General features: G+C 55.6%; 8 protein-coding genes across 8 annotated transcripts; 3 read left to right on the forward strand and 5 right to left on the reverse strand.

Moving 5' to 3' along the window:
• Positions 1 to 882: 882 nt before the first annotated feature.
• On the forward strand, positions 883 to 1500 carry J4E85_005763 (uncharacterized protein; the record flags this gene model as incomplete). The annotated part of the gene is made up of 1 exon (XM_051470005.1): positions 883 to 1500. The coding sequence occupies one exon, from the start codon at positions 883 to 885 to the stop codon at positions 1498 to 1500; it is 618 nt and encodes a 205-aa protein (XP_051326836.1).
• A 1300-nt stretch (positions 1501 to 2800) lies between these two features.
• On the forward strand, positions 2801 to 5111 carry J4E85_005764 (uncharacterized protein; the record flags this gene model as incomplete). The annotated part of the gene is made up of 2 exons (XM_051470006.1): positions 2801 to 3707; positions 3778 to 5111. 2 exons carry the CDS (start codon positions 2801 to 2803, stop codon positions 5109 to 5111), a joined length of 2241 nt encoding a protein of 746 aa, XP_051326837.1.
• Positions 5112 to 7142: 2031 nt separating this feature from the next.
• Positions 7143 to 8890, reverse strand: J4E85_005765 (uncharacterized protein; the record flags this gene model as incomplete). The annotated part of the gene is made up of 5 exons (XM_051470007.1): positions 7143 to 7691; positions 7756 to 8180; positions 8236 to 8446; positions 8524 to 8614; positions 8664 to 8890. The coding sequence occupies 5 exons, from the start codon at positions 8888 to 8890 to the stop codon at positions 7143 to 7145; spliced, it is 1503 nt and encodes a 500-aa protein (XP_051326838.1).
• An 887-nt stretch (positions 8891 to 9777) lies between these two features.
• On the reverse strand, positions 9778 to 10725 carry J4E85_005766 (uncharacterized protein; the record flags this gene model as incomplete). Its single annotated transcript, XM_051470008.1, has 1 exon — positions 9778 to 10725. One exon carries the CDS (start codon positions 10723 to 10725, stop codon positions 9778 to 9780), a length of 948 nt encoding a protein of 315 aa, XP_051326839.1.
• Positions 10726 to 11095: 370 nt separating this feature from the next.
• J4E85_005767 (uncharacterized protein) lies at positions 11096 to 12646 on the forward strand (the record flags this gene model as incomplete). Its single annotated transcript, XM_051470009.1, has 1 exon — positions 11096 to 12646. The coding sequence occupies one exon, from the start codon at positions 11096 to 11098 to the stop codon at positions 12644 to 12646; it is 1551 nt and encodes a 516-aa protein (XP_051326840.1).
• Positions 12647 to 13023: 377 nt separating this feature from the next.
• On the reverse strand, positions 13024 to 15443 carry J4E85_005768 (uncharacterized protein; the record flags this gene model as incomplete). Its single annotated transcript, XM_051470010.1, has 2 exons — positions 13024 to 14965; positions 15013 to 15443. 2 exons carry the CDS (start codon positions 15441 to 15443, stop codon positions 13024 to 13026), a joined length of 2373 nt encoding a protein of 790 aa, XP_051326841.1.
• A 2747-nt stretch (positions 15444 to 18190) lies between these two features.
• Positions 18191 to 20072, reverse strand: J4E85_005769 (uncharacterized protein; the record flags this gene model as incomplete). Its single annotated transcript, XM_051470011.1, has 3 exons — positions 18191 to 19065; positions 19117 to 19660; positions 19713 to 20072. The coding sequence occupies 3 exons, from the start codon at positions 20070 to 20072 to the stop codon at positions 18191 to 18193; spliced, it is 1779 nt and encodes a 592-aa protein (XP_051326842.1).
• A 1491-nt stretch (positions 20073 to 21563) lies between these two features.
• J4E85_005770 (uncharacterized protein) lies at positions 21564 to 22883 on the reverse strand (the record flags this gene model as incomplete). The annotated part of the gene is made up of 1 exon (XM_051470012.1): positions 21564 to 22883. The coding sequence occupies one exon, from the start codon at positions 22881 to 22883 to the stop codon at positions 21564 to 21566; it is 1320 nt and encodes a 439-aa protein (XP_051326843.1).
• Positions 22884 to 22958: the final 75 nt, after the last annotated feature.

Here is a 22958-nt window from a genome sequence, read left to right on the forward strand (position 1 = left end):
TTACCAAGAGTCCTCACGAGAAGACCATCCAGGCTCGAGCGCGGAACACAAGAGAAGACCTTCGATGACGCTTCTCCCTCCGAGATCCGATCCAAGTACTAAAAAAAGAGCGTAAACATTCAACAGCGGGGATGCCCCAGTGCTTACCCACCCAAGTACGAAATACGCCGGTACGATGCCGGGCTTTCAAGATTTTGCATTGATGATATTCTTGAAACGTTCGTCCAAGCATTACAGCAATACTGCCAGCAGCTGCCGAAACCCACCTTTACGAGCGAAAGTAACATCGTCTTGCGATCTTCCATCGTATTCGATTGGAGGCGACCACATGTGTCTCTCAATGCGACTGTCTACACCGTTAGTTTCCAAGGGCATATCCTCGGCATAAATGTTTTCTGGAGAGGACATTGCTGTGTCTATTTCGAGCGCATGCCGGCCGAGGCCGCCACCAATCAGAAATCGACAAGGGGCTGCGCTTTCCTTCTTTCGGCTGCCTGCCAAGGGCTTCGGCCCTATGCCGTGGCAATTATGCGTCATTTCCGCCCAAAACCTTCTAGACGGTCATGGGAGGGGGCGCGCCACAGCCGGTGCTTGCCATTGCGCAGGGTCACAAAACTGGGGATACGATAATTACCCGACTGGATGAAGTCATAGCGTTGCACTTTGGTGGTCGGCGCCGAGTGTGGACACCCTTCAGCCTCGTTGAGGACAGGCATGATGTACGACAAGGGGAGCAAATACGAGATTGCATTTGGATATAAGACAGATGGGATGCTGCCATCTCCAGGACATCATCCAAACATCAACTCGTCAACTCTACACTAATACTTAATCAACACAACTACCACTTCCACACCAACAACACCACCTCAAACCATCAACATGAAGTTCACCGCCGCCGCCGCCATCGCCTCCATGGCCGCCATCTCCTCCGCCCTTCCCCAGGCGTCCGTCTTCCCTCGCCCCGAGGCTGGCGACATCTTCCGCCTGATGTCGCTTCGCTCTGCCACCCCCATCCAATACGGCAACGTGCAGGCCGCCAACGGCAGCCTCCTCATCAACACCCCCTCGGAGAACAACAAGACCTGCGCCGTCAACGGCGACCGCGAGAACGTCACCAACGGCATCAACTACGCCTCCTTCTCTCTCGACGAGGAGACCGGCAGCGTCTACATCTACACCTTCAACCCCCCTCTCCAGCTCTACGTCGACCGCAGCGGCATGGGCCAGGGCAACGTCCGCTACTCCACTGGTGTCCAGCCCATTGGCAAGAACCAGGAGCGCGGCCCCTTCAAGATCAACGACGACGGTGACCTTGTCTTCGCTGCTGGTGGCCTCTCCGGCGACATTGGCTTCCAAGCTTGCCCTGGTGCCGTTGGCGGTGGCTGGAAGATCTGGCTCTCTGGTACCGAGAAGCCTGCTGGCTCTGAGGGATGCACTCCCTTCACTATGAAGGCGCTCAAGGAGGAGACCACCTACAAGTGCCTCTACTCTTCTTAGATGCTGAGTTGGTAGATGCTGAGCTGGTGGAGATCGTTCGATATTGTACATATTATCATCGCATTTGAGCGTTTGCATAGCTTCTTGTTTATAGACTGATGGAATTGGAAATGATAATGTTCATTCACACAACGCATTGCTCCTGCTGTACATCGTGATCTTTACTTAGAAGCTTATGTGGTGAGGCATGCTGGGAGGGTGGCTCGGCGCAACGCACGGCCGGACTCCATAACTTTATTACAGACGGAGCGCTTCTCGGAGTCTCTAAGATTGCACCAGCATGGATGTCAACAACGGCAGGCAATGGAAGCTTTCGCGAGCACATGAGCCTGCAAAGTAGCTGCCGGCTTTGGTGAGATGTATCGATCTACACTGTAAAATCAATTCCCTCTCATCCAAGGATGCCCAAGCAACTCCTTCGCAGTCCACCGATCCTCCGGCCTCCACTGCAACATGCACCTCACAAACCGCAGAAACTGCTCTTTCTTCTCCCCATCCAGATTATCTTCCGACGCCTCTAGTGTCAAGCCTCGCGGTATGTCTATCTCGGCTATCCAATTCCCATCACCATCGAAGAACTCTTTGCTCCGCGCTCCTCTCTTCAGCAGATCCATCGGTGGCGGGCCGAGCATCGCGACTACTTCCGCGAGATGGGAAAGGCGTGAAGACGAAAGGGATCTAAAGCAAGGGTCTGGGTGATGTATGAACAGCGTGGAAGTATGGCCGTGAGTGAACCCTTGTTTGTCTGCGAAATTCGGGTACTTGCACTGACATGAAGGAAGCCGTATCTGCGCAAAGCTCCTTCTAACTCCACGCCTGATCTACTTACATTCCTCGTTGGATTGTCATTCAATGTTCTTCTTCGTAACGTCGGTTTCCTGTTTTTTTTTTCTCATGACGAAATTGTGCTGCGAAGTATGAGTATGGGGGTGGTTACTTTGTGTGAAGGGTTGTTGAGATGCGTGATTACAGCGTCAAGACCCTGATCCGGAGCATTTAGGTGTTCTCGACATCAGTATAGTACCCTGATACTCAAAGCAGGCGGTCGACGTGTAAGGAATGAGGTGAGGATGATCTATTGTGTGGCAGAGAGGGGGGTTGTAAAGACGGGTTCTGCACTGCCATAGTACTGAGGGGAGACGTTTCCTCCTTCTTCATCTCAGTAGCCAACACTGAACTCCTATCTTTTGTACCCTACAGCACAACGGGATAGGAAACGACGAGACATCGTGTCACATCACCCTACCACTTCTCTCGTCACAAGCACTGCACTCACTCGTGAGTCAGTGAGCGAGCAACCATGCCCCGACGCAACACCTCCAAGTTCCGAGCCGCCGCAGAAGAAGACTTCGCATTCCCCGCCACACCATCCGCATCTTCGCCCGGTCTACCCAGCACCAACACCACCAACTACACCTACACTCCCTCCCCATGGCCATCTCCATCCTCCTCTTCAACCTCCATCCCCACCCCCTCCCATTTCCACGACGCCCCCGAAACCCCCACATCCTCACCACCCCCACCCTTCCCTAGCACCACCAAACCCTCCAATACCTCCGCGTCCAAAGGAAAGCAACTAGCACCAGCTTCTCCACCAACGCCGTCCCGCCTCCCCAGAACAGTCAACATCAACGTCAAGCCCACTCCGAACACAAGCCCCAGCACAAGCCAGAGCAACCTCCTCTCTTCCCGCATCGCATCCTACGAAGCACGCACCGCGTCTGCGCGCTCACCCACGCGCGGTGCGGCAAAGGGGCAGAGCACGTCTGTGGATCCGACGTTGATGGGGTTTGGCAAGTATTATGATGCTGCTACGAAGAAGTTTTGCGTTGGGGATGATGAGGGCGGTGCTGAGCCGATGGAAGAAGAGAGTGAGGATCTGGGGGAGAGGCGGGGACGCAGTCAGACTATGATACGTAATACGGTAGAAGAAGAGGAGGACGATGCTGTGCTGTCGAGGATACCATCTGTGGCTTGGCCTCCGGGTGTATTTCCTCCGAGTTCCGAAGCGGGCAATCGACGTGATGCAAGGCTTTGGGATGGGCAGAAGGAGAGTATCGTTGCAGTCAGTCCCTCTGTCGCGCCATCTGATTCCTGGCTCGCGGCGCCCGATGCCGGGCAGGAAGAGGAGGCGAGAGAGTATTGGGATGGCGTGTTAGCCCATGTGAACGAGGCGGGTGATGATGCGCTTCGGGAGAAGAAGCAAGGTACGTCCTATCGCATCCCTCCTCCATGTATACTTCCAGTGTGACGATACTGACGAACGCCATCTCACAGTCCTGGGCTACCCCTCCGACAACATGGACTACCACCGCAGCAAGATGCCCGCCCGCAACGAACACAGCGAGCCAACCGAGTTCTCGGAGCGGAAAGCCAACAGAGACAAAGTCATGCAGGTTTTTATCAACAGCGTGTACCCCAAGCACAAAGTCGAAGGCGGATTCTTCGACAACACCGAGGTCTTGAACGAGGATCGCAGGAAGCGGGCAATCTGTATCGACGACCCAGATGTCGATGCATCTCCGCCGCCCACAGATGACCACTGCGAGTATGTTACGTTGCCGCTGCACGAGCGACTGAGGAACAAGCTTCCTTCGCCAAGCATCTTCACATCCTGGACGTACCGGTCAAAGTACCACGAGCTTCGAGCTGTTGAGATGGCTAGTATGAGCCAAGATCTGCCGCTCAAAGACGACTCGCTCAAAGCAAGAGGCATGCACTACGACAACAACAGAGCGGTGCTCGAGGCGGCGCTGGAGGAAGACAGGATCTTGAGGAAAGAGCCACATGTCGTCGATGCGCTCAGGTGCCACTACGGCCACAACCTCAAGGCACCGGGAAACATGTCGTGTGGAACGCATCATCCGCGAATGATATCCGATGTCGACACGATGCAGTACTTGCTCCTCGGGCAGCAGGAGCTGAGACGCGATATCGAGCGCCTCGAGTGCGTGAGGCGTGCTGTAGGCACCTCCATCTCGACAGTGCGTTCACTGCCGACCCGGTACCGTGGGCAAGCCAGCGGAAAGGTCTTGATAAGAAAGACGCTAGAAGACGAACTTAACGACCTCGCGAAAAAGGCATTGATGGTGGACGACGACATGTCCGATGTGCCCGTGGATGAGCCGCTTCCAGTCCAACCTGAGCAGTACCGCACCTCAACCAGCCTCGATACCATTGTGGAGAGTCCGCCCAGAGCCCGTAGCTTGAGCATTGGGACGGCACTCTATGTGACTGAAGAGTCTACCCCTTTCGTCGAGCAGTCGAGGCCGCGTCAACACGTTACGTCGAGATCATCCTCAGTATACAGCGGCGGTGCTGCAAAGACGAAGAGAAGTGTTTCCATCCCACCCGCTCTGCCTAGGCAATCAGAGAACAGCGACGCCGGAGGTGTTCAGCCCCGGGAAAAGGATCGTGCTTCTCATAGAATTATGCAGAGCATCCGATCATTCCACAACCGCAGTCGGTCACGTCATGCGTCATCATCCGGTAACGAGTCGAGTCGTACCGGAAGACGCGAAGAACGTGGGAGAAGGGAGGGTGTTGTCACCAGTCCGACTCGGCACGACGAGGAGAGATATCCCAAACGCCAGAACATTGTGCAGCAGTGAGTGATGGACTTGTTCCACTACCTGGCCGCTTTCATCTCGGCAGACTTTTTGGAAGACTCTTTCGGTGGTTTTTGTACTGCGTTGACATCCGGAAGGCAGAATGGCAGTCGATTCGATGAATGGCGCACACATGTAGTGGCAGTTCTGACGGATCTTAAAGTTGAAATGAGGATGGCGCAGTCAATGGCGCATGGCTCCGTCGTTGGCGGAGCAGTTGTTGTCAAACATGGGTTGGAGCTTGACCGTACTCAGACGTCCCTTTCAGTAGACTTCCGTCATGGTCAGAGGGCGATTATGGTCAATTCAGCCTTAGTCTGCGCCCATCTGTTAGTATCTAATCCTCTGAATCCGACCACAAACATACAAATCACATCTTGCCAATATCCTGTTGCCTGTCTTTGTGCGAAAGCCTTCGACTTGAGGACCGAAGTTGGTCCTAACCCAGGATGTCATCGCTTTGATGTGAGAGGTATTGTCCTTAGTCATGGCATCGTCAGTTGGCAGCGAGGGAACCGAGACATCAAGTCCCAATGAAGCCATGTAGGTGAGTTGTATCAGCACGTCTTGTGATGCTGACAAGCAGCCCCAACCCAGACGACTTTGTCAACCACAGGATGCCGACCATAGTAAGCGCATCGATCCACCGAATGCGTGTGGTAGATACATCCACAAACAGGAAACTTCTCGACTACTCGAATACACATACTGTGGGGCTGGTGTTCGGACCGATGATGGTGTCGTCTTGAAACAAGTTCGCGCAAGGTACGTGGAAGGGAATGAAAAGACACATGAGTGTTCCAAGATATCGAAATGACGGCATATAAAGGGAGTTGTTGACCCTCTGGACAGGTCGCAACATCCGCGACGAGCCTGCTCTGTAGACACCGTCTCGAAGCCCGGGACTAGTGGGATACGATCCTTGCCTGGTGTGAAGCATAACGGCTGTTCTTCCTCTGACGCGCTTAGCGGCCATGTCAAAAGAAGCTGATCAGCGTCGTCAAATCATCGAAGATAGTTGCGAGAAACAGTCTCATTGGTGCCGTGACACTCTTCCACCGGCCGCAGACACCCGCATACGAGCAAGGAGGAAGACGGCGGACACGAAGCCACAGAGCAAAGCCTCGTAGTTGACGTCCAGGTATATTTCTTGGCTACCGAATGACAGTCCAGGGACGCCTGCTGGGATCCTGGTGATGTCTTACCGGCGCACATGGCTCCGCGGTCACAGGACGGCTGGGGCTTGTGGTTCGTCCGGAGGGAGCTGAGCTGAGATTAGATGACCAGAAGGCAGCAACGGAAGTGCGCTACCGGCGGCATCCGTGCTGTGAGCACGGGCTGACGACGATGCTTCTCTCGTTACCAGAGGAAAGTGCCGATGCTAAATCAGACATTCCGGTGCCCAAAGTGCGCGGCGCGCGGACGCATGCGGCGTAGTGGCAAGAAGGATTCGTACGTCTCTCAACTAGCATCCTTGTGGATGAGCAACAAGCTTCGTGGTGTCGTGTGTGTGCAGGGGGTCACGATGTCAGACGCGACGGAAGTGGCATGAAGCACTGACCACCCGACGTCAGCCCTAACTTCTCTTACTAAGCGAAGAACTACCTTGGTAACTCCAACACTTCCGAGGTCATCCATCACATTGTTCTTCATCTATAATCCTGAGATGCCGTGTCTACCTCCGCCGCGTCATCAGTTGCTAGAAGCTTCTGGAGGATGCAGCTGGGAAGCAGTTAGTAATGGAGGAAGCAGCGATGCCCTCCTCTCCGCGTTTTGTAGTCGCCAGGAGGGCTAGAAACTGGCATTACTATCCACGGTATATCTAGTAAGTTGTCAACAATAGCATTGATGTAGTCGGTACGGGGACTTATAGAGCAAACCTTGCCTGCTGATCTGCGAAGTATGTACGTACGTTCAACTATTGCTTTTGCGACTAGATACTCGAGAAGCGGATAAATTACAGAAACATCTATTCGTAAATTCGTAAACCCCATCCTGTCATCTCAGACCAGCTGCTCTTCCTCCCCCAGCCAACTAGTACACATGCCGCCACCCCCTCTCAACACCCGTATGCTCACTCCACCCCTCCGCCTCATCCAACCTCCTATTCAAACTCTTCGCCCTCATCTTAACCAGCGTAGCACTAACAACACAAGCCGCGCACCCAAACAGAATCAAACCCCCACCCAGCCGATAAAACGGCTCCTGACTCGTCGGAAAAAAGTACGGGCTAAACCAATGACTAGTCTGACTAATGCAATTCGCAATCGCAATGAGCGCCGCCTTCTTGCTCCTAGGCGCGGGGACAAGCGTCGTCTCCCAGCTCAATTGCAGGTTGAGGCCGGAGTAGGTGCCGCTGATGAGCAGGATGAGACCGACGTAGCGGGCGCCGATGTTGAGGGTGCCGATGAGGGCGGCGCAGCCGACTGCGGACATGAGGATGGGGAGCACGATGTGGTAGTAGGATTCTTGGAAGCGGCCGGATGTGTATGCCATTCCGCAGGCGAAGGCATAGGCGATGGCGTACGGAGGGGCTTGGACGAGGTAGGTGGTTAGTTCGGAGAAGTGGAATGTCTTCATGATCTGTTTTCTTGGGGTTAGCACGCGGAGGATAAGTAGCACAGTGGTGCTGGACATGGGGACGTACCGATGGCAGGAAGTCCTTGAAGCTTTGCGCTGTTACGAGGGCGAAGTGCATCAGACAGAAGTACCAGGTAAATGGATCTGCGGCTGCGGCTTTGACACCATCCCATGTGCCGCCGACGCCCTCGTCATGGCCGCCGTTGGACACTTGAACGCGGTACATGGCCATTTCGCTCTCTCCCGGGGTCAACCATTTGGTGTTGTGCGGCCACGAGGGAAGCAGGAAGTAGGCACCAGCGGCCACAAGAATGGATGCAGCGCCTTCGATGATGAAGAACCATTGCCATGCATGGAGTCCGAGAACCTCGTCCATGTTTGTCAAGATACCGGCAGCCAAGAACCCAGACAAGATATTCGACATAGTATTTCCGGCATGCCAGATAGCCATGCGCATGGGATTTTCCTCTTTGGTGTACCAGGAAGATGTCACTGTTTCGTGTCAGTTCTAGCTCGTCGGATATGGGCCTGATGCACGAGAACATACTCAGCGTGATACCGGGGAAGAAAGGCGCCTCGGACAAGCCGATGAAGAAGCGACACACGGCGAAGCCAGCTCCGCTGGTCATTGCCGGCATGCAGATGGTGGCAGTACTCCATGCCATCATCATGGACGGCAAAAGCCATCTTGGGTCGGCCTTTGCGAGCCACAGGTTACCGGGAAGTTGGCCAACGAGATAGCCGACGTAGAAGGTTGACTGGAGGTACAAGGTCAGCACAAGCTCTCGAAAACATCATGTGTAGAGGTAGGATTGTGATAGCGGAAAGAACATACTATACCCGTATTCCAAATAGTGTCGCTCATGTGCAAGTCCTTTTGTAGCCCAGCCAGGCGTGCGTTCGACACATTGATGCGATCGAGATAGCTAGGTCTGGTAAGCACAACGATGCAAGAGTACGCTTCGAAAATCTTACTTCATGAGAAACATGAGTGTGATGCATGGCATGAGTCTCCAATCAAGTCGCTTGACAAGTCTCTTGTTCAACGCATCCATTTCTTCCTGGCTCAAATCTCTCAATGTTTCGAAGCGAGCCTGAATCTGCTGCGGTGTGATGGGTCCAGATTCTGGAGCTACCTCCTTGAACTCAGCACCTGCCATCTTCTCGTCGATGCTCGTCATCTTCTCTTCGGTGTTCGTCATGTTGCTGTGTCGAGTGTGCCGATGACCGAGCTGTGAATGGGTAATACATCATCACGACACCAACCTCGTCGTTATATAGATAATTTGCCATTTAAAAAGCCTTTGCAGGATTGGCCGCGGGCTATCTCACGGATTCAGTTGCCAAAGGCGTCTAGCAAGCATACCAAGGGTCTAGAGAGGAGGCTAAGAATGCGAGCAGGCCTGGGGAATGCGGGGCCCCAGGAAACGGCGAACCATGGCAGTGGATATGCGCCACTGTCAGTCCCCGTTTGGCAACTAAGGCTGGTTCCAAGAAGCTAGAGCGAGGGGACGCCGGTACGCGAAGGATCTCGGAGCGTTGTTGACACGCCATGCCTCGAAGCGAGCCCTTCCAAGGTTCCTTCCCGCGGGTAAGTCGAAGCCGCATGCGTTGCCGCGGGATGTGTAGCCCATGCCGTCCCGCGGCTGGACTGTAGACTGCGATTTTCGTGAGGTCGCCCTCGCATGACATTGCCGCGGGAGATTGCAGAGCAGAAGATGCGCCGTTGACCACGTGCGATGAACGACGTTGTACCAGCCCGTCGGTTGTCGGATCAGATAAGGCGCCCAAACTGCCCCACCTTAGCACGTCGGATGGTGCACAGTCAGGATTACTTTGATCTACCATCACAATACAACACAGCGCAAATATGTACTCTCTTGAAAGCCATTAGAGCTATGCAGCATAGCGCGTCTATACACAGTTGATTGATTATAATGTCACATGTAGTCTTCGGCTAGGGTTCAGTGGCACGCGGTTTGATAGAGACAATGATGGCAGTAATAGTAATTTATCGTAATACTTGACGACACGGAGTCAAGCCAAATTCATGAGGATATCAATCAACGCCACTAAAAACACCCGATCTCTATAACGATGACGGAGTCATAAGAGCTGCGAGCTTCTCATATACAGTAAAGACTATGCCGCCACTGAAGACCAATCGACCCAGTCGCATCGTGCTTCCACTCCAGAAACCGCGAACACCAGCGTGTTGCATAACGCTCCAAAAGGCCTCCATTGTACTCGCGCCTTGTGCGCTCTGGGCGCGCGTCTTGATAGTATCGAATGGCTGTGTGGCATAGACAGTAACGGTGCCGGCTATGGCACCCAGCCCGAACGTGACGAAGCTATTCTGCGGCAAGTTCTTTTGGCGCGCGACATCCTTCAAGACGTTGTAGGAGCCCATGCGGACGGCAGAGGTGGCCGACTGCTTCATGGTAGTGGACACGAGCCCGCGATACAGGCCAGGTAGGCCGTGGGTGTGGAGGATCATCTGGGTGGCGTGGAGACCCCCGCGATAGCGCGCGGCACTGGTGCTCTTCGCGTTGTCGATCAGGGCCGTCTTGACGCGCTCCGTAGGCGTGACAGCGACGATGCTCTCGACGCTGCCGGCCAGCATTCCGGCCAGCACGCCGCGCGCGGGAGACAGCACGCCCTGCTCGTCGGCGAGGCGGTTGCGAATAGAGTCGAAGGAGAGGAAGCGCACGCCGGCTTTGAAGGCGGTGCCCACTATCAGCGTGGAGCAGCCTGTGTAGATGGCGCCGATGCCATGGGTGCGGGCGACGTGAGCGACCACGGCGAAGGGGTTCTTGGAGCCACCGCTGCCGGCCTGCAGTTGGGCGCGCGTCTTGGCAAACTCAAAGGGATAGGTTGCTGTGGCTTCGACGCCGCCCGCGACGGCACCGGATAGCAGAGAGACCAGGGCGATTGGGGTCTGCTTCTTCGCAGCTGAGGAGGCACGTGACTTGGCGGATGCAGGCGCGGGCGACAGGGCGCCGACGTCGACGCTGGGGGGTGCGAGTGTCGCGCTCATGGTGTGCGATGCCGGCCCCGAACAGCCATGTTGCTATCTATATCTTCGCACTCCCGTCACTATTCCCGTCACCGCTCCCGTCATCACGGCTACCCGTCTGGCCTACTATGAGCGACCGCGGTACTGACGGCTACTCGTCTGAACGGGCCGGACACGCGAACGGGCGACCGAGTCATGCACAGTGTGCCGCAGGAGGAACGTAACTTTGGAAGTCACGACAAAGGCGAGTGCAGCGACGTGTGAGATCAAGGGCAGTGCGGAGCGGCCCACGTGCGCCTGCGTTCCTAACAACTTTGGGAGAGACTAGAGGCGGGGCCTCCGCAGAGCCTATCACGCAACGTTGTAGTAGCATGGTAAGTCATGAACCAATATGCCGCTGCGGGAGACCGACCCCAATTTCGAAAGTGAACTCTTCGAACAAGTCAAAGCAGCCTTCAACGAAAAGTACGGGTGTTTACAATACTGGCTCCCACTACCGCTCATCCTCGTCGATGAACAAGCAGACCCACCACTGCCATGCCATGAACCTGCAGAGGAGACCCTCCCCATCAGCGCCCACGTGTCAGCACGCATCCATGCCCTTTACTCGCAAAGCGCCGCCGCATATGCGTTAGTCAAGAACCCGCCCACCAGCATCGCCCTTAACATCGAAATCGAGACACAAAAGTACGACACAGACGACCTGGAATATCTCGTATGCTACCACCACAGACACCACTCGCGCCGCCTACAGCTGCACAACCCGGAAAAACTACCCGATCTACCCTTCATAAGCAGCCTATCCATCAGATCAAGTTGCGGTTCCGACGCCGACACCGCGAGAGACATACGCCCTCTATCTCCCCTCGGACCACTGCAATGCCTCGTTCACCTGCCAGCAGTGCAAGAATGGATCGCCCGCTGGCTATGGGAAAGATCCATGCCCTCCGCCCTTTCGAGCAAGGTGATGCGCGAGCACTGGACCTGGCCGTGGGAAGGTCCCTTACGAGACGCTCGTCACGAGTTCGGCGCTGCCATCATAGACCAGGAGAAGCACCTCTGCGGCAAGAGGATCCCCGCCAGCCTGACCAGAGCCGCACTGCATTTCTGGCCGTTCTTCTCACTCCCCAAGCACGACCAATCCATAGCCCGGCCCAACCTGATCCACCCCGCAGACAAAGACCCAGTGTCCATCGGCCTGCGCAACCTCGGTACACAACTAAGCATATTCGACATCCGTGCCATGGTGACTCCCGACCTCTTCCCCATTCCCGACGCACCAACCCCGCAGCAATGGTCACAAATGCGGCGCTTCAGACTCGAATTCCATCCCTTGCGTCCAGACGGACGGTGGTACTTCATCGGTCCCCGAGGCGAGGACCCCCACGACTCTGAACAAGGAGGATACAAAATCTCAGACACCGAACACTACCCCCGCGAGATCGATCCAAATGAGTGCGGAGACCTCCGTGCGCAGTATGACTACGAAGTCACTGATGGGCCCGAATACGATGTAGACATGTTCCGCGTCCAGCCCTGTAGAGAGCGCATCGAGCCGCTGCTTGCGGCGTTTGCAAAGACGCTGACTCGCGACAATATGCCGGATCTCGAGGATGGGGAGGTGTTTACGCACCTGTGGTGGCACCCCTCGGACGAAAGAGAAGTGGAGGAGTATGGTCTAAGGATGAAGAAGGGGCATAGATGGGGTGTCAAGTTCATTGCTGGGCGTGGTGGTAAAGAGCGGACAGACGGCGATGCTGCTGCTGCGGCACCAAGACCACCGGTGGTGCAGTGGCAGGTTGGCGACTGGAGACCCAGCGAGAAGGTCATGAATCTGTTTGAAAGACTGGGACAGCAGGAATGGCTCGATCTCGAGTGGACTAGGCATAGAGCTACGGCGGTGCACGACCTGCTGGGCAACAGCCAGTCTTCACCTATATAGTCGGGCACACATGATATCGAATAATCTCTACATCCCGATCGAATTCAGTAAGGAATCGAGGTAGGACTTGGAAACACCTCTCAGTAAATCACCACATCTCCAACAACACCAGCAAACGCGAACATGTGAAGAAGTGGGGTATCTAACATTCCTTCCTCACACTACGAATAGAAGAGCAAAGAAAAAGAAAGCACGACATGTGCATACATGCAACGAAGAACACAGCCGTAAGAAAAATGCCAGCGAAAAAGACGCGTGGCTGATAAAACACTCGATCCAGTCGTGACTGTCGTAATCCTCCACAATCAAATACAACATCCCATCCCATCCCGTCTCTGCTCCCATTTGCCTTTGTACAATCTCTCCTATTCACCCGTTTACCTTCTCCTCCTCTTCGCACTCCCGCCCCCACCTCCCGTTCCCCTCCTCGTCTCATCCTCCACCTCCTCCACCGTCGCCGCAGGACTAGTACTATTACTACTCCCTCCACTAGCCGTACTCTCAATCTTACCCACGCCATTCACATTCCCATTCCCATTCGCACCCGTCGCATCATCCACACCGAGCAACCCAGGATCCTCTCCACCAATCCCATTCGCTTCATCCGCAAAATCAAAGCCAGCATCGCCGTTCGCGGGATCAACATCAAACGGCGTACTGGCATCGAATGTGAAATCAGGTAGACCACCACCGTTGGTATTGGTGTTGATGCCGTTAATCCCGTTTGTAGCTTTTTGATCGGGGGGATTCGCGTCTGCGGTGAAGAAATCGTCGTCGTTGACAAAGTGGCCCATGTTGAGGTCGAAACCACCGGGTTCGCCGAGGCCGCCGTCGTCGCCGGTTGCGCTACCGAAATACCCGTCGTTGCCCTCGCCCAGTCCAGAGATCTGGCCTGTGGGGGATAGCGGCAGGATACGCTCGTGGATGTGTTGGATCTTGCTGTTTTGCTGGTCGGATAACTTTTGTAGCATTTCTAGTTGTTGCTGCGTCGCTTGGTACTGCGCTAGATCACCCAGCAAGCGGTCCATTTCAGGCGGATGCGGGTTGGTAAGCGCGTTGTTTGTGTTTTGAGCGGACGTGTTGTTTACGATCTGGGAGAGGACATCGTTGCGTTGTTGTGGGGTGAGAGGGACGTGACCGTCTTGAGTTTGGTAATTTGATAAAGCGGCGGCGTAGTCGAAGTCTGAAGGTGGGGGTTGCGAAGTGCCGGAGTGGTTGGTTGCTGTGGCGTTGGCGTTGGCGTTTTGGATGGCCGACATGATGGCGGAGTTGTCGGCTAGTGGGCCTAGGTTGGAGGCGGGGTCGGGTTTGACTTGGGAGGGGGTTATGCTGTCTCTGGCTTGTTGGGAAAATGGTGACGACTGGGACTGCTGGCGATTCATTGATACAGAGGGCCTGAACACTGATTGTCGACTGCCAGGCCGTGTGATGGGGCTAGCGAGTGGCCGGGCTGTTGGGCTCATGGTCGTAGCGCGGCCTGTCGTCGTTGGAGCGAGGTAGTCCTGGGTCGGAGCTGGCGCTGGTAGAATTGCAAGCGGTTTCTTGTTCCTCTGCAATTGCGGCGACTTTTGTGCTTCCTGCATGGGATAGTCGTCGACGTCCACGACATTGCCGTGATGTTGTTGTCGTGCCGCGGGGAACATATCTGCCAGATTCATATTCGCGTTACCCTCTAGGCTCCTATTATAGAAGGTGGCGAGGAATGTCAAAATGGCATTGATAGAGTTCTCGTGGCGGTCGTGCAGCGCTTGGAAGGACGTCGCTCGTGAATACAACTCCTCATTCTGGCGTTTGATCTGGGTAAGGACGTTGGAGATGAGCTTTTGTTGTTGCTGGAGTTCCCTGACTTCAACCCGCAGACTGTTGTACTCGGATCGTGGGATCATGGCCATCTGCTCGTTTCCTCTGACGGCTACTTCCTCAACATAGCCTCCGCCCCCTGTATCTTGAATGTACTTGCGGTCTTCGTCGCTATCGCCCTTGTTCTCTTCATCTCGTTTCCGCTTTGGTCCGGTAACAGGATTCTTCGGCTTCTGGATCAGCCATAACAACTCTTGTCGACCGCGCTTGAAGTACTTGTTGTAGTACTCGCTAGGTGCTTTCGCTTTTGTCTCGCTGGCTTTCATCGAATTGTCCGAGAGTCCGACCTTCTTGTGGAAGCCGTACATGTTCAGTTGTCGTACGAAGGACGCGTAGTTGTTGTGCTTGAAGAGCTCGGGTATCAGGGTCCTCGCAAATTCGTCTTCGTCGAGCACGATGAAGGAGTTGCCGTCGTCCGACCAGCGAATGAGGTTTTCGTTCTTGTTGTTATCGAGGAAACTGTCAACGTCAGTCACTGTTCCAGTACAGTCTGCAAAGATACTCACCTGCTCAACTTCTGCACAAACGGCGGGATCTGTTTCCGCTTCGCCTGTGCATCCTTCTTGGCAATAGCCGCCTTCTGCTCCAGCTCCTCATCGTCATCCACCGTCTCCCACTGTTGCGTCGGACTGGCAAATCCATCCCATTGATTCCGCCGTGGCGCAGGTGCAAGTTGCTGGTTTGTGTTTCGCCGTACCAATTGCCCCGCCATCTCCGCGCCGTCGTTGTATCCGTCTAGCGACACGACGCGGCTGTGGCCCCCGCCCATGCTCTGGCCGTTGTAGTCGTACAGCGGCGGGTCGGTGAAGTTCATGTCTGCGCCGGCAGTGGGGTCGTTCCAGTTCATGTATGAGTCGGTCGCGGGGATGTCGTGCTGGTACGCCTGAGTGGGAGCCTGTGGTGAAGCACCCGGCGCGCGCCGCTTGCGGTTCGACATGAGTGCTCGCGCGCCTCGTGTGGCTGGAGCGAGGGAGATGTTTGATGGGTGCGTCCGCTGTGTGTATCCGGTGATCCCGCCGGCCTGAAAGATTCTTCGCGGGTCCTCGAGCGCGGCTATCAGCCTTGTCAATTCCGTGCAGATGCGAAGCCGTGGAAGTGCGAACAGACACTCCAAGTCAATGATAGAGTTTAATCGTAGGCCCTAGGTCGCGCGATTCCGTCACGATTATGTAGCGGCGCAGTCCAGATTGTTGTCTTGTTGTCGCAGTTTTACTACACCACCGGGTGATTGTTCGAAACAGTTCGTTGACTCGCACAAAGAATCGGGGGGTGTTCCAGCAAAGGGCGCAAATACAAACGCCTGGAAGGCGGTTCTGGAAGGCAGCGGCGTCGTGATCAGGAAGGGCGCCGCGAGGCAGACATTCGGCGGAGCAAGATGAGTCGGGTCGTTTAAGTTTTGGTGGAGAAATCCGGGGTACCGGCGACCAATGGGTGGGCAGGCAGGCGATGGCGCTGTCGAAGGGTATGCGCAACGTGTTCAGATGCGGCGAAAGCCTGGAGGCGGGCGGTTGGATGGCGTGCAAGGCAGCGTCGGCACTGTCGCGTACGAACGCTCACGATGAGATCAGTAGACTTCACCGCACCGCCAGCGTCATTCGCTTAGCCTCGCGCTAGCATGACTCGCAACATCGTCTGGGTCCTGTCAGTAGTAGTAATGCTAACGTCCACTTTTCGACGCGACTTACAGCATCCTATTCATATTCATTTGCGTCTCTCAACACCAGACTTGCAACGACATAAGGGCGTCAAAACTCTGTCATCCCGCCCCCAGCCACGTCGACCCATGACAGCCGGCATGATTTGCATTCGGCCCTTTTGAGGTGGAACGATGGCATTTCGCCTTGAATTCCCATGCTTTACTACAGATTTCCCATATTATTTCCCGATCAACAGCGCCACTCATCGAGATCCATCCTGCCACCAGTGGTCTATCATACCAGGGGCTCAAACGCTGAATGGTGCTGGCTTCCGTGCAGTTGCTCTACAGTATTCAACCATGCCTCGGATTCCTACCTAGTAATCTTGAGAGTAGATGCCTCATACATAACCCGATCGACAGTGCATCTTGTCGGGAGCAATGGCAGTGCAAGCAGTTGACCATCGCAGCTCACACCTGTATGAGATGGCCATTACCCCCCTCTGCCGCCCCCACCCGCCCAAGCTTACGACGTCCAACAAGAGACCTTCATCCCCTCCCCCACCCATCCGTGCCTAGACCTCCCCTGCTTTACGACAGATCTCCTATAATCCTCCGATCAACAGTGCGTCCCATCATGATCCATCCCGGCATGGCACTCCTTCATACCAGGGACTCCCCATCGAACGTTCTAGATATCACCTGATTTGGTATAATGTTTGTTGACTCGTACGTTGCAAGATAAGTAACGTGGTGTCAGATCGACTCAACAGCCAGGGTATAAAGTCATGTGCCACGCGGTAGTGCTGTGGATGGAAGGCATCTCCGGAGAAGTGAGATGTGTGAGTTTGGATTGGCCGGAGAGCGGAAGCGAGTGGCCCGAGCAACATGATACACAGAGTAGAGTATCGGACATGAGCGATACTCTGGCTTTGAGAATTCCATGCAGTCGGGACAAAGTCCTTACACCAATTTGTAATACTTCAACAGGCACCCCGACTCCAGACACCGAGTCTAGAACGTGACAAGTAGCAACCAGCGGGGACAGCAGCATGGCAAATTACTCTTCCGCCTGCTATTTTGTCGCAACACGCACGAGCATGCTACCTAGGTATGCGACGTAACGAGCAGAAAAAGCAGATACATTCACCTCCTGCACTACCCACCCAGTCACTAGCTTATATCAGCGATGAGTAATACTCCAACACACTTCGAGAATAGTCGCAGGATGAAATCAAAGACGTATTTGGAGCAACGGCCTGGACAATTGTTATCGGCAGCACCGGAACCTTGGTTAGTAACCATGTAGTCGGATCAAAGTCAATGCATATTGCCGAAATCTCGGGTACAGAACACAGTTGATACACGAAGGATGGAGCCACAGAAGCAGAAAACACGAAAGATCAGATCAAAAATTGCACACCTTCCATTACAATCCTGTCGCACCACCTGGGAGCACCAGCACTATCCAAAAGACTATAATAATAAAGAATCGCGAATCGAAAAACGGAGAGGAGGAGGGGAAACGACAGACAAGAAAAAGGCGACACACTCAAGCGCAACTATCTGCCTTGAGATCATCAATCTCCAGCCCAGGGCAGAAAGGATAGATGTGTGAGATACAAAAAAAGGACGACAACAGCAAACTACAACGACATGAAATCCCATATGTTCATGATTGATAAATATGCTTTTTTGCTTTGCAACCCCCCGAAATGCCAAGTCTGGGAACTGAAGGAATGGATGTGGGAGAGTGGGAAATATTTCGGGGCAGCGAGCCCGCATGGGGGGAAAATTCTGGATCTTCTTGGTGTTATACTAATGTCTTATCTTTCTACCGTTTCGTAGCATCATTCTTCGTATGCATCGTAAAGGTTCAATCCAGGGTGTGTGTTTGGCGTGGTAAAGTAGCGAGGGCCGAGGGCGGTAAAGGCCGTTAAAGGACGTTCGTGTCGTTCATGGGGTGGCGCCATCGCACGTTTCGTTGATGTGATAGAAGGAGTGAGGATACGTGCGTCGACATTCATTTTCGTCGTTGCGTGATTAAGCTATTGGCCTACGAGGATTTCGACGTTGGATTGACTCGACAGCTCATCGCTGTTGCGGTTCTGATGGCCGTTTTGGCGGGGGCGGCCGAAGCCCTGGCCGCGTTCAGGGAGGGGTCCACGGGGTTGGCGCGACGGACGGTCGTCGTAGTTTGTGCTGAAGGAGCGGTGGCCGCCAATGGGGCCAGGCGCGTCCCAGGACGTCATTTGGCGCAGAGCACGCGGGCTGCTGTTTTGCGGGTAGCCGGAGCTGAGTTGCATTCGGTTCATTTCGCGCTCGAGCAGGCTGTCGTCGCGTTGCGACATGGAGCCCGTCGTGGGGGTGCCGTTGGGGTTGGTGGAACTACCACTGTAGCCGAGTCCTTCGAGCGAGATGCCGCCTGGGCGGCCGATGGGGTGGCTGGCGGTCGAGGGCGCGGGCGAAGGCGTGTAAGAGCGGAGGTCGGCGTAGGACTTGGCGCCGCGGAGGTTGGGCACTGCGTTCAGGCCGCCGGGCGAGTCGGGGAATCCGAGAAGACCTGATGGCTGCCTGTTGAAGGCGTTGTAGAATCCACCCTCGGCGCGCACATCGCTGAAGTCGGTGGTTGCTGCGCGGTTGAGGTTGCGGCGAGGCTGCTCCATGTGGTTGCTGGGCATCTGCGGCATCGGGGGGCTGAGCCCCTGGTTGTCGTGGACCTTGAAAATGTGCACCTGTCGCTGTTCGCCGGTGCCCTTGGACACATGCGCGAGGCCTAGCTGGTGGGCTAGAGTGTGGACGGTGCGGCGTTGGAGAGGCGCCAGATTCGGGGGGAACGTCATGCTGTCGCGCTCCTTGGTCTCCTTGAACAAAAGCAACTGCGTGTAGAATTGGAGCACTTGGGGGTCATTGAGGTCGACATCTAAGTAGTCGTTAGCAATGTTCCCGTCATATGTCCCGTCCGCAAACATACCAACAGTCTTTGATGCCGATCCAGCTCGCATGGCGGAAACTGGCGATGGCGATGTAGCGGGCATGTGCGAGGCAAGGGAGCCAAACGAAGCCTGTGATTGCAGACCGCCGCCGAGGGGCCGGTGCTGCTCCTCGAGCTGTCCACGACGTTCACGCTTCTCCCGCTCAATACGCTCCCGCTCGGCCAATGGCAGCATCTTCTTGTACTCGACACGCAGCTTCCGGCCGTTGAGCTCAAAGTGGTTCATCGACTCGATGACGGCGGCCGTCTCCTCGGCAGTGGTGAAGTTGGCAAAGGCCAGACCCCTGAAGACGCCGTTGTCGAAGTGGTAGTTGAAGGCATAGGGCAGGGGTAGGCGCAGTTCCGTCATGAGGGAGACGAGCTGCTCCTTCTTGACGGCAAAGGGGATGTTCTTGATGACGATGGCGGTGGGGATGAGCTCTTCGTCGACGTCGTGGCCGTAGCTCGTGTTCTGCATGGCGCCGAGGTTGTTGTTGCCCAGGGCAAAGCTAGGCAGGCCTTGGGGCTGCTGGTCCATCCATCCCTATAAAGTCAGTATTGACTCCATTCATCTATCGAGTATCAAATGGCCTTACCGATGGCAGTGCGCTCCGCCCTCCGCCGCGCTGCTGCGACTTGATGCGGGCCTGCTGGGCGCCCCCGAGCGAGCCCAGGCCCTGGTTCTGGGAGAAGGCGTTGGTGTTCCAGCCCTGGGGCGCGCCCATGTCGTAGCCGTAGGCGCCGGCGTGCATGGTCTGATTGAGGCGCTCGTAGTTGCGCGGCTGATCGTACCGCTGCTGGTGGTCGTCTTGCGCGTACATGGCGTTGGGCTGCTGGACCTGCTGGTAGGCGTCGAACTGGCGAGAGGGCATGCGGTGCAGGGTGCCAGAGTGGGGCTGGTTCCGTTGGGCAATGGGCGAGCGCGACGTCGACTGGTCGTACGCCGACGAGTACATTATATGTGTGCGGCGAGGGAGGGCCGGGGCGGTGTTTGGGTGCAGAGCAAGAAAATTAACAGCGGAGGTAAGAGTAGCACGTGGTCCAAGCTCGTAATGTCGTGAAATGAGCGGAAGGCGGCCGTCGCAAACAGGTCAGGTCGGATCGGAGGAGAAAAGGGGTCGGCGTGAGCTCGAGCTTGCGTGGTCGAGGTTGGCTGGCGATGGTAATAATCAGGGATGCCTGGCGGACCCAGCGCAGTCGTCCCCTTTCGAGCCGCACTTTTCGGTGGGACGCGAACAACAGGCTAGCAGACGTCAGAGGGCTTCAATATCGCTAACACGCGACCGGGTGGATGCGTAGCTGGCTGGATGCGACGACGATGCCCGCCGCTTGGAAGCAAAAGTTGTCCTGACACCCACTAACGGCGCGGGGAGACGGCTGCACACGTGCCCGCGACGACAGAGGGCAGCTGTTTCAATAGTCTCGCGCGCAGCGAACGGCTGGCCAGGTCAGGAGTCAGCGACTTGTCCATCTTGATTGGCTGACGCCCATCGTAAACCATCTCCCGCTGCACTCTGCCTAGGTCGTGTTTGGTATTAAGTTGTGTATACGGCTTGTTCCTCCCGCCGTCTGAGGCCGCTACCTCTTCGCCGCCCTCTACCATGACATCTCTCTTAAAATACCCTCGTCCGCACAGATGCCCTGGCCAGAGCCCAACACCTCCCATTACTCATGCCCACCATGTCTGCCCACGCGCCACATCACCGCCCTCCCTGGACGGGCCAGCCTCACAAAAGGGCGACAGAGGGATGGCCCGGCGTTCTGGAAGTCGCCAGGTGGCGGGCCGTAGCGTTAGCTCCCTGCCAATAACGTGGAACAACACCAACTCTGCTTTTCCCTTCCATCAACGCCTGCCAGAAATGTCTGCTGTCAACGGCGTCGAGACAGGCCAAATCTGCCCCGTCGTGAACTCGAGGGACCTGCTCCTTTGGCCAGAATCCTCCGAGACGCTCGGGGTGCATGATGAGCACACGCGACGTCGTCAGCTGCACCCTGCCACCGGTAATCTCCCCTGGTACGGTTCATCGTGCTGCACCCCAGATGTGCAACTGGAATAAGGCTGCATATTCACGCTCATCGCTTGACACTGCTTGTTCATATTCTATTGTGGTCTACACATAACTCTGTATAATCTTCATCCACGCTGCGCAGTCCACGCCGCACAGCACACTCACTCATCTCATTTGACAGACCATCTGAAAGCTAGGCATATACTCGGCCATGGAAGACGATCAGGGACGGCTTCCCGCTTTTATCAAGTTTCCGACTGGCTGAGCACAGCAGATGTGGTTTGTAGGATCGCTTAGCCTGCATGCATAGCTGATCATGTGAATCCGGCCACTGGGCCGAACACCACTCTCGGGCGCGACGTCTCGCCATCATCCCTTTTCTGTGGACTGCTTACGCGACAGACATCGTGGCTGTGCTTACATCAATTGCATACCCCTTCAGTCCTCAAAGTCGAGCAGCCGCGAGAATTCAGTCTCGCCGACGCGTCGGAATTCGGCTCCCGCTGCAAACTGCCCACTTGCTTCCCACGCTTGCATGGTCGCCTGGTCGTATGGCCCATTAATCTCACCTTCTGGTGCGTTGAGCCAGTGGAATTCCCACTGCACTGTCTCCGGGTTCGGGTTCTTCCAGTCCTCTCCAGTCTCACGCTTGTACTGCCGCATGATGGATTCGCGGGGGAGTTCGTAAATATCCTCGACGCCGCGATCAGACAGCCGACTGGCGCATTCGGTTATAGAATCAATCACCTCCTTTGCCTTGATTGCTGCAGCATCCTGCGACGGATCTGAATCGACCTCCATATCCTGGTTCTTCTTCTTCTTGGCCCAGTTCTTGGCTGGCTTCTTCGGTGCTGCCTTGCCGTATCGTACAAGAGCCTCCATAGGTGTCTCGCCAACGTCCAGGTGCGTGATGAGGGTCGATAGAACGTCGCTGGTCACGATGGAGTCTTCGGCTCGTTCTCGTGCCTTTCGCTCGGCATCCAGCTTGTCTTGCGCCTCCTTTGCCTTTTTGATGTCCTTTTTCGATATGCCATCCAACCACGAGTCCTGCGCAGCTTCGGGGTCAAAGGCCTTGCGCACGAAGTTTCCGGCTTCGTCAAAGCGACCTTCTTCCTGCTCGGCGCTCATGTTGAAAGCATCCAGCTTAGGCGCATGCTTCTTCTTTCCACCTGCACCTATCTCCTCGTCGACGTCGGAGGGAACGTGGTCGCGCAACTCGTCATCTCCCTCATCGCTACTGCTCTCCACTTCTTCTGTTCTGCTCTTCGGGCCCTTGGTGAAGTCCACGGCTACGTGACCCCCAGACTTGCTGTTCGCTTCCTGGCCCTCGATCTCGGCGTCGTCCAGGAAGCGCAACTTCTTCTTCTTGGTCTGATCTCTCCGCAACCCCTCGTCCATCTCATCGTCCTTGTCATCCTCGGCGAACATGTCGTCGTCATCGTCCTCGGTTTTGGGCGGCTCGTCCTTGTTGGGTCGGGCTTCTGCGCGCGCCTCGAAGTTCTCCGTGGAGCTGTCTGAGTCGTAGCCGTCGATGTTGACTGCGTTCCGCTTGATGCCTGCGCTTTTTCCTATCACGTCAGCTTCGAGAGCAGGATCTTCTTCGTCGTCTGCATCCGGAGCCAGTGTGGAGGGGTTGCGCGGGTCGAAGCGGGGTTTCTTGGTGGAATGTTCGTCGGCGTCCATGTGGTGGGTTCGCGTGAATTGCTCGCCAGCGCGCTTCGGTCGCGCAGGGTTGTATGTTCCACTAGAGCTGGCCATGATGATTAGCAACGTTGCGCGATATTCTGGCGTCGAGGTTCGGCGGAGGATGAGCCCAGGCGGCCAGGCAGTGAC

Source organism: Alternaria conjuncta (genome assembly GCF_024043145.1).
Source record: "Alternaria conjuncta strain BMP 0040 chromosome Unknown scaffold_7, whole genome shotgun sequence".
NCBI classification, from domain to species: domain Eukaryota; kingdom Fungi; phylum Ascomycota; class Dothideomycetes; order Pleosporales; family Pleosporaceae; genus Alternaria; species Alternaria conjuncta.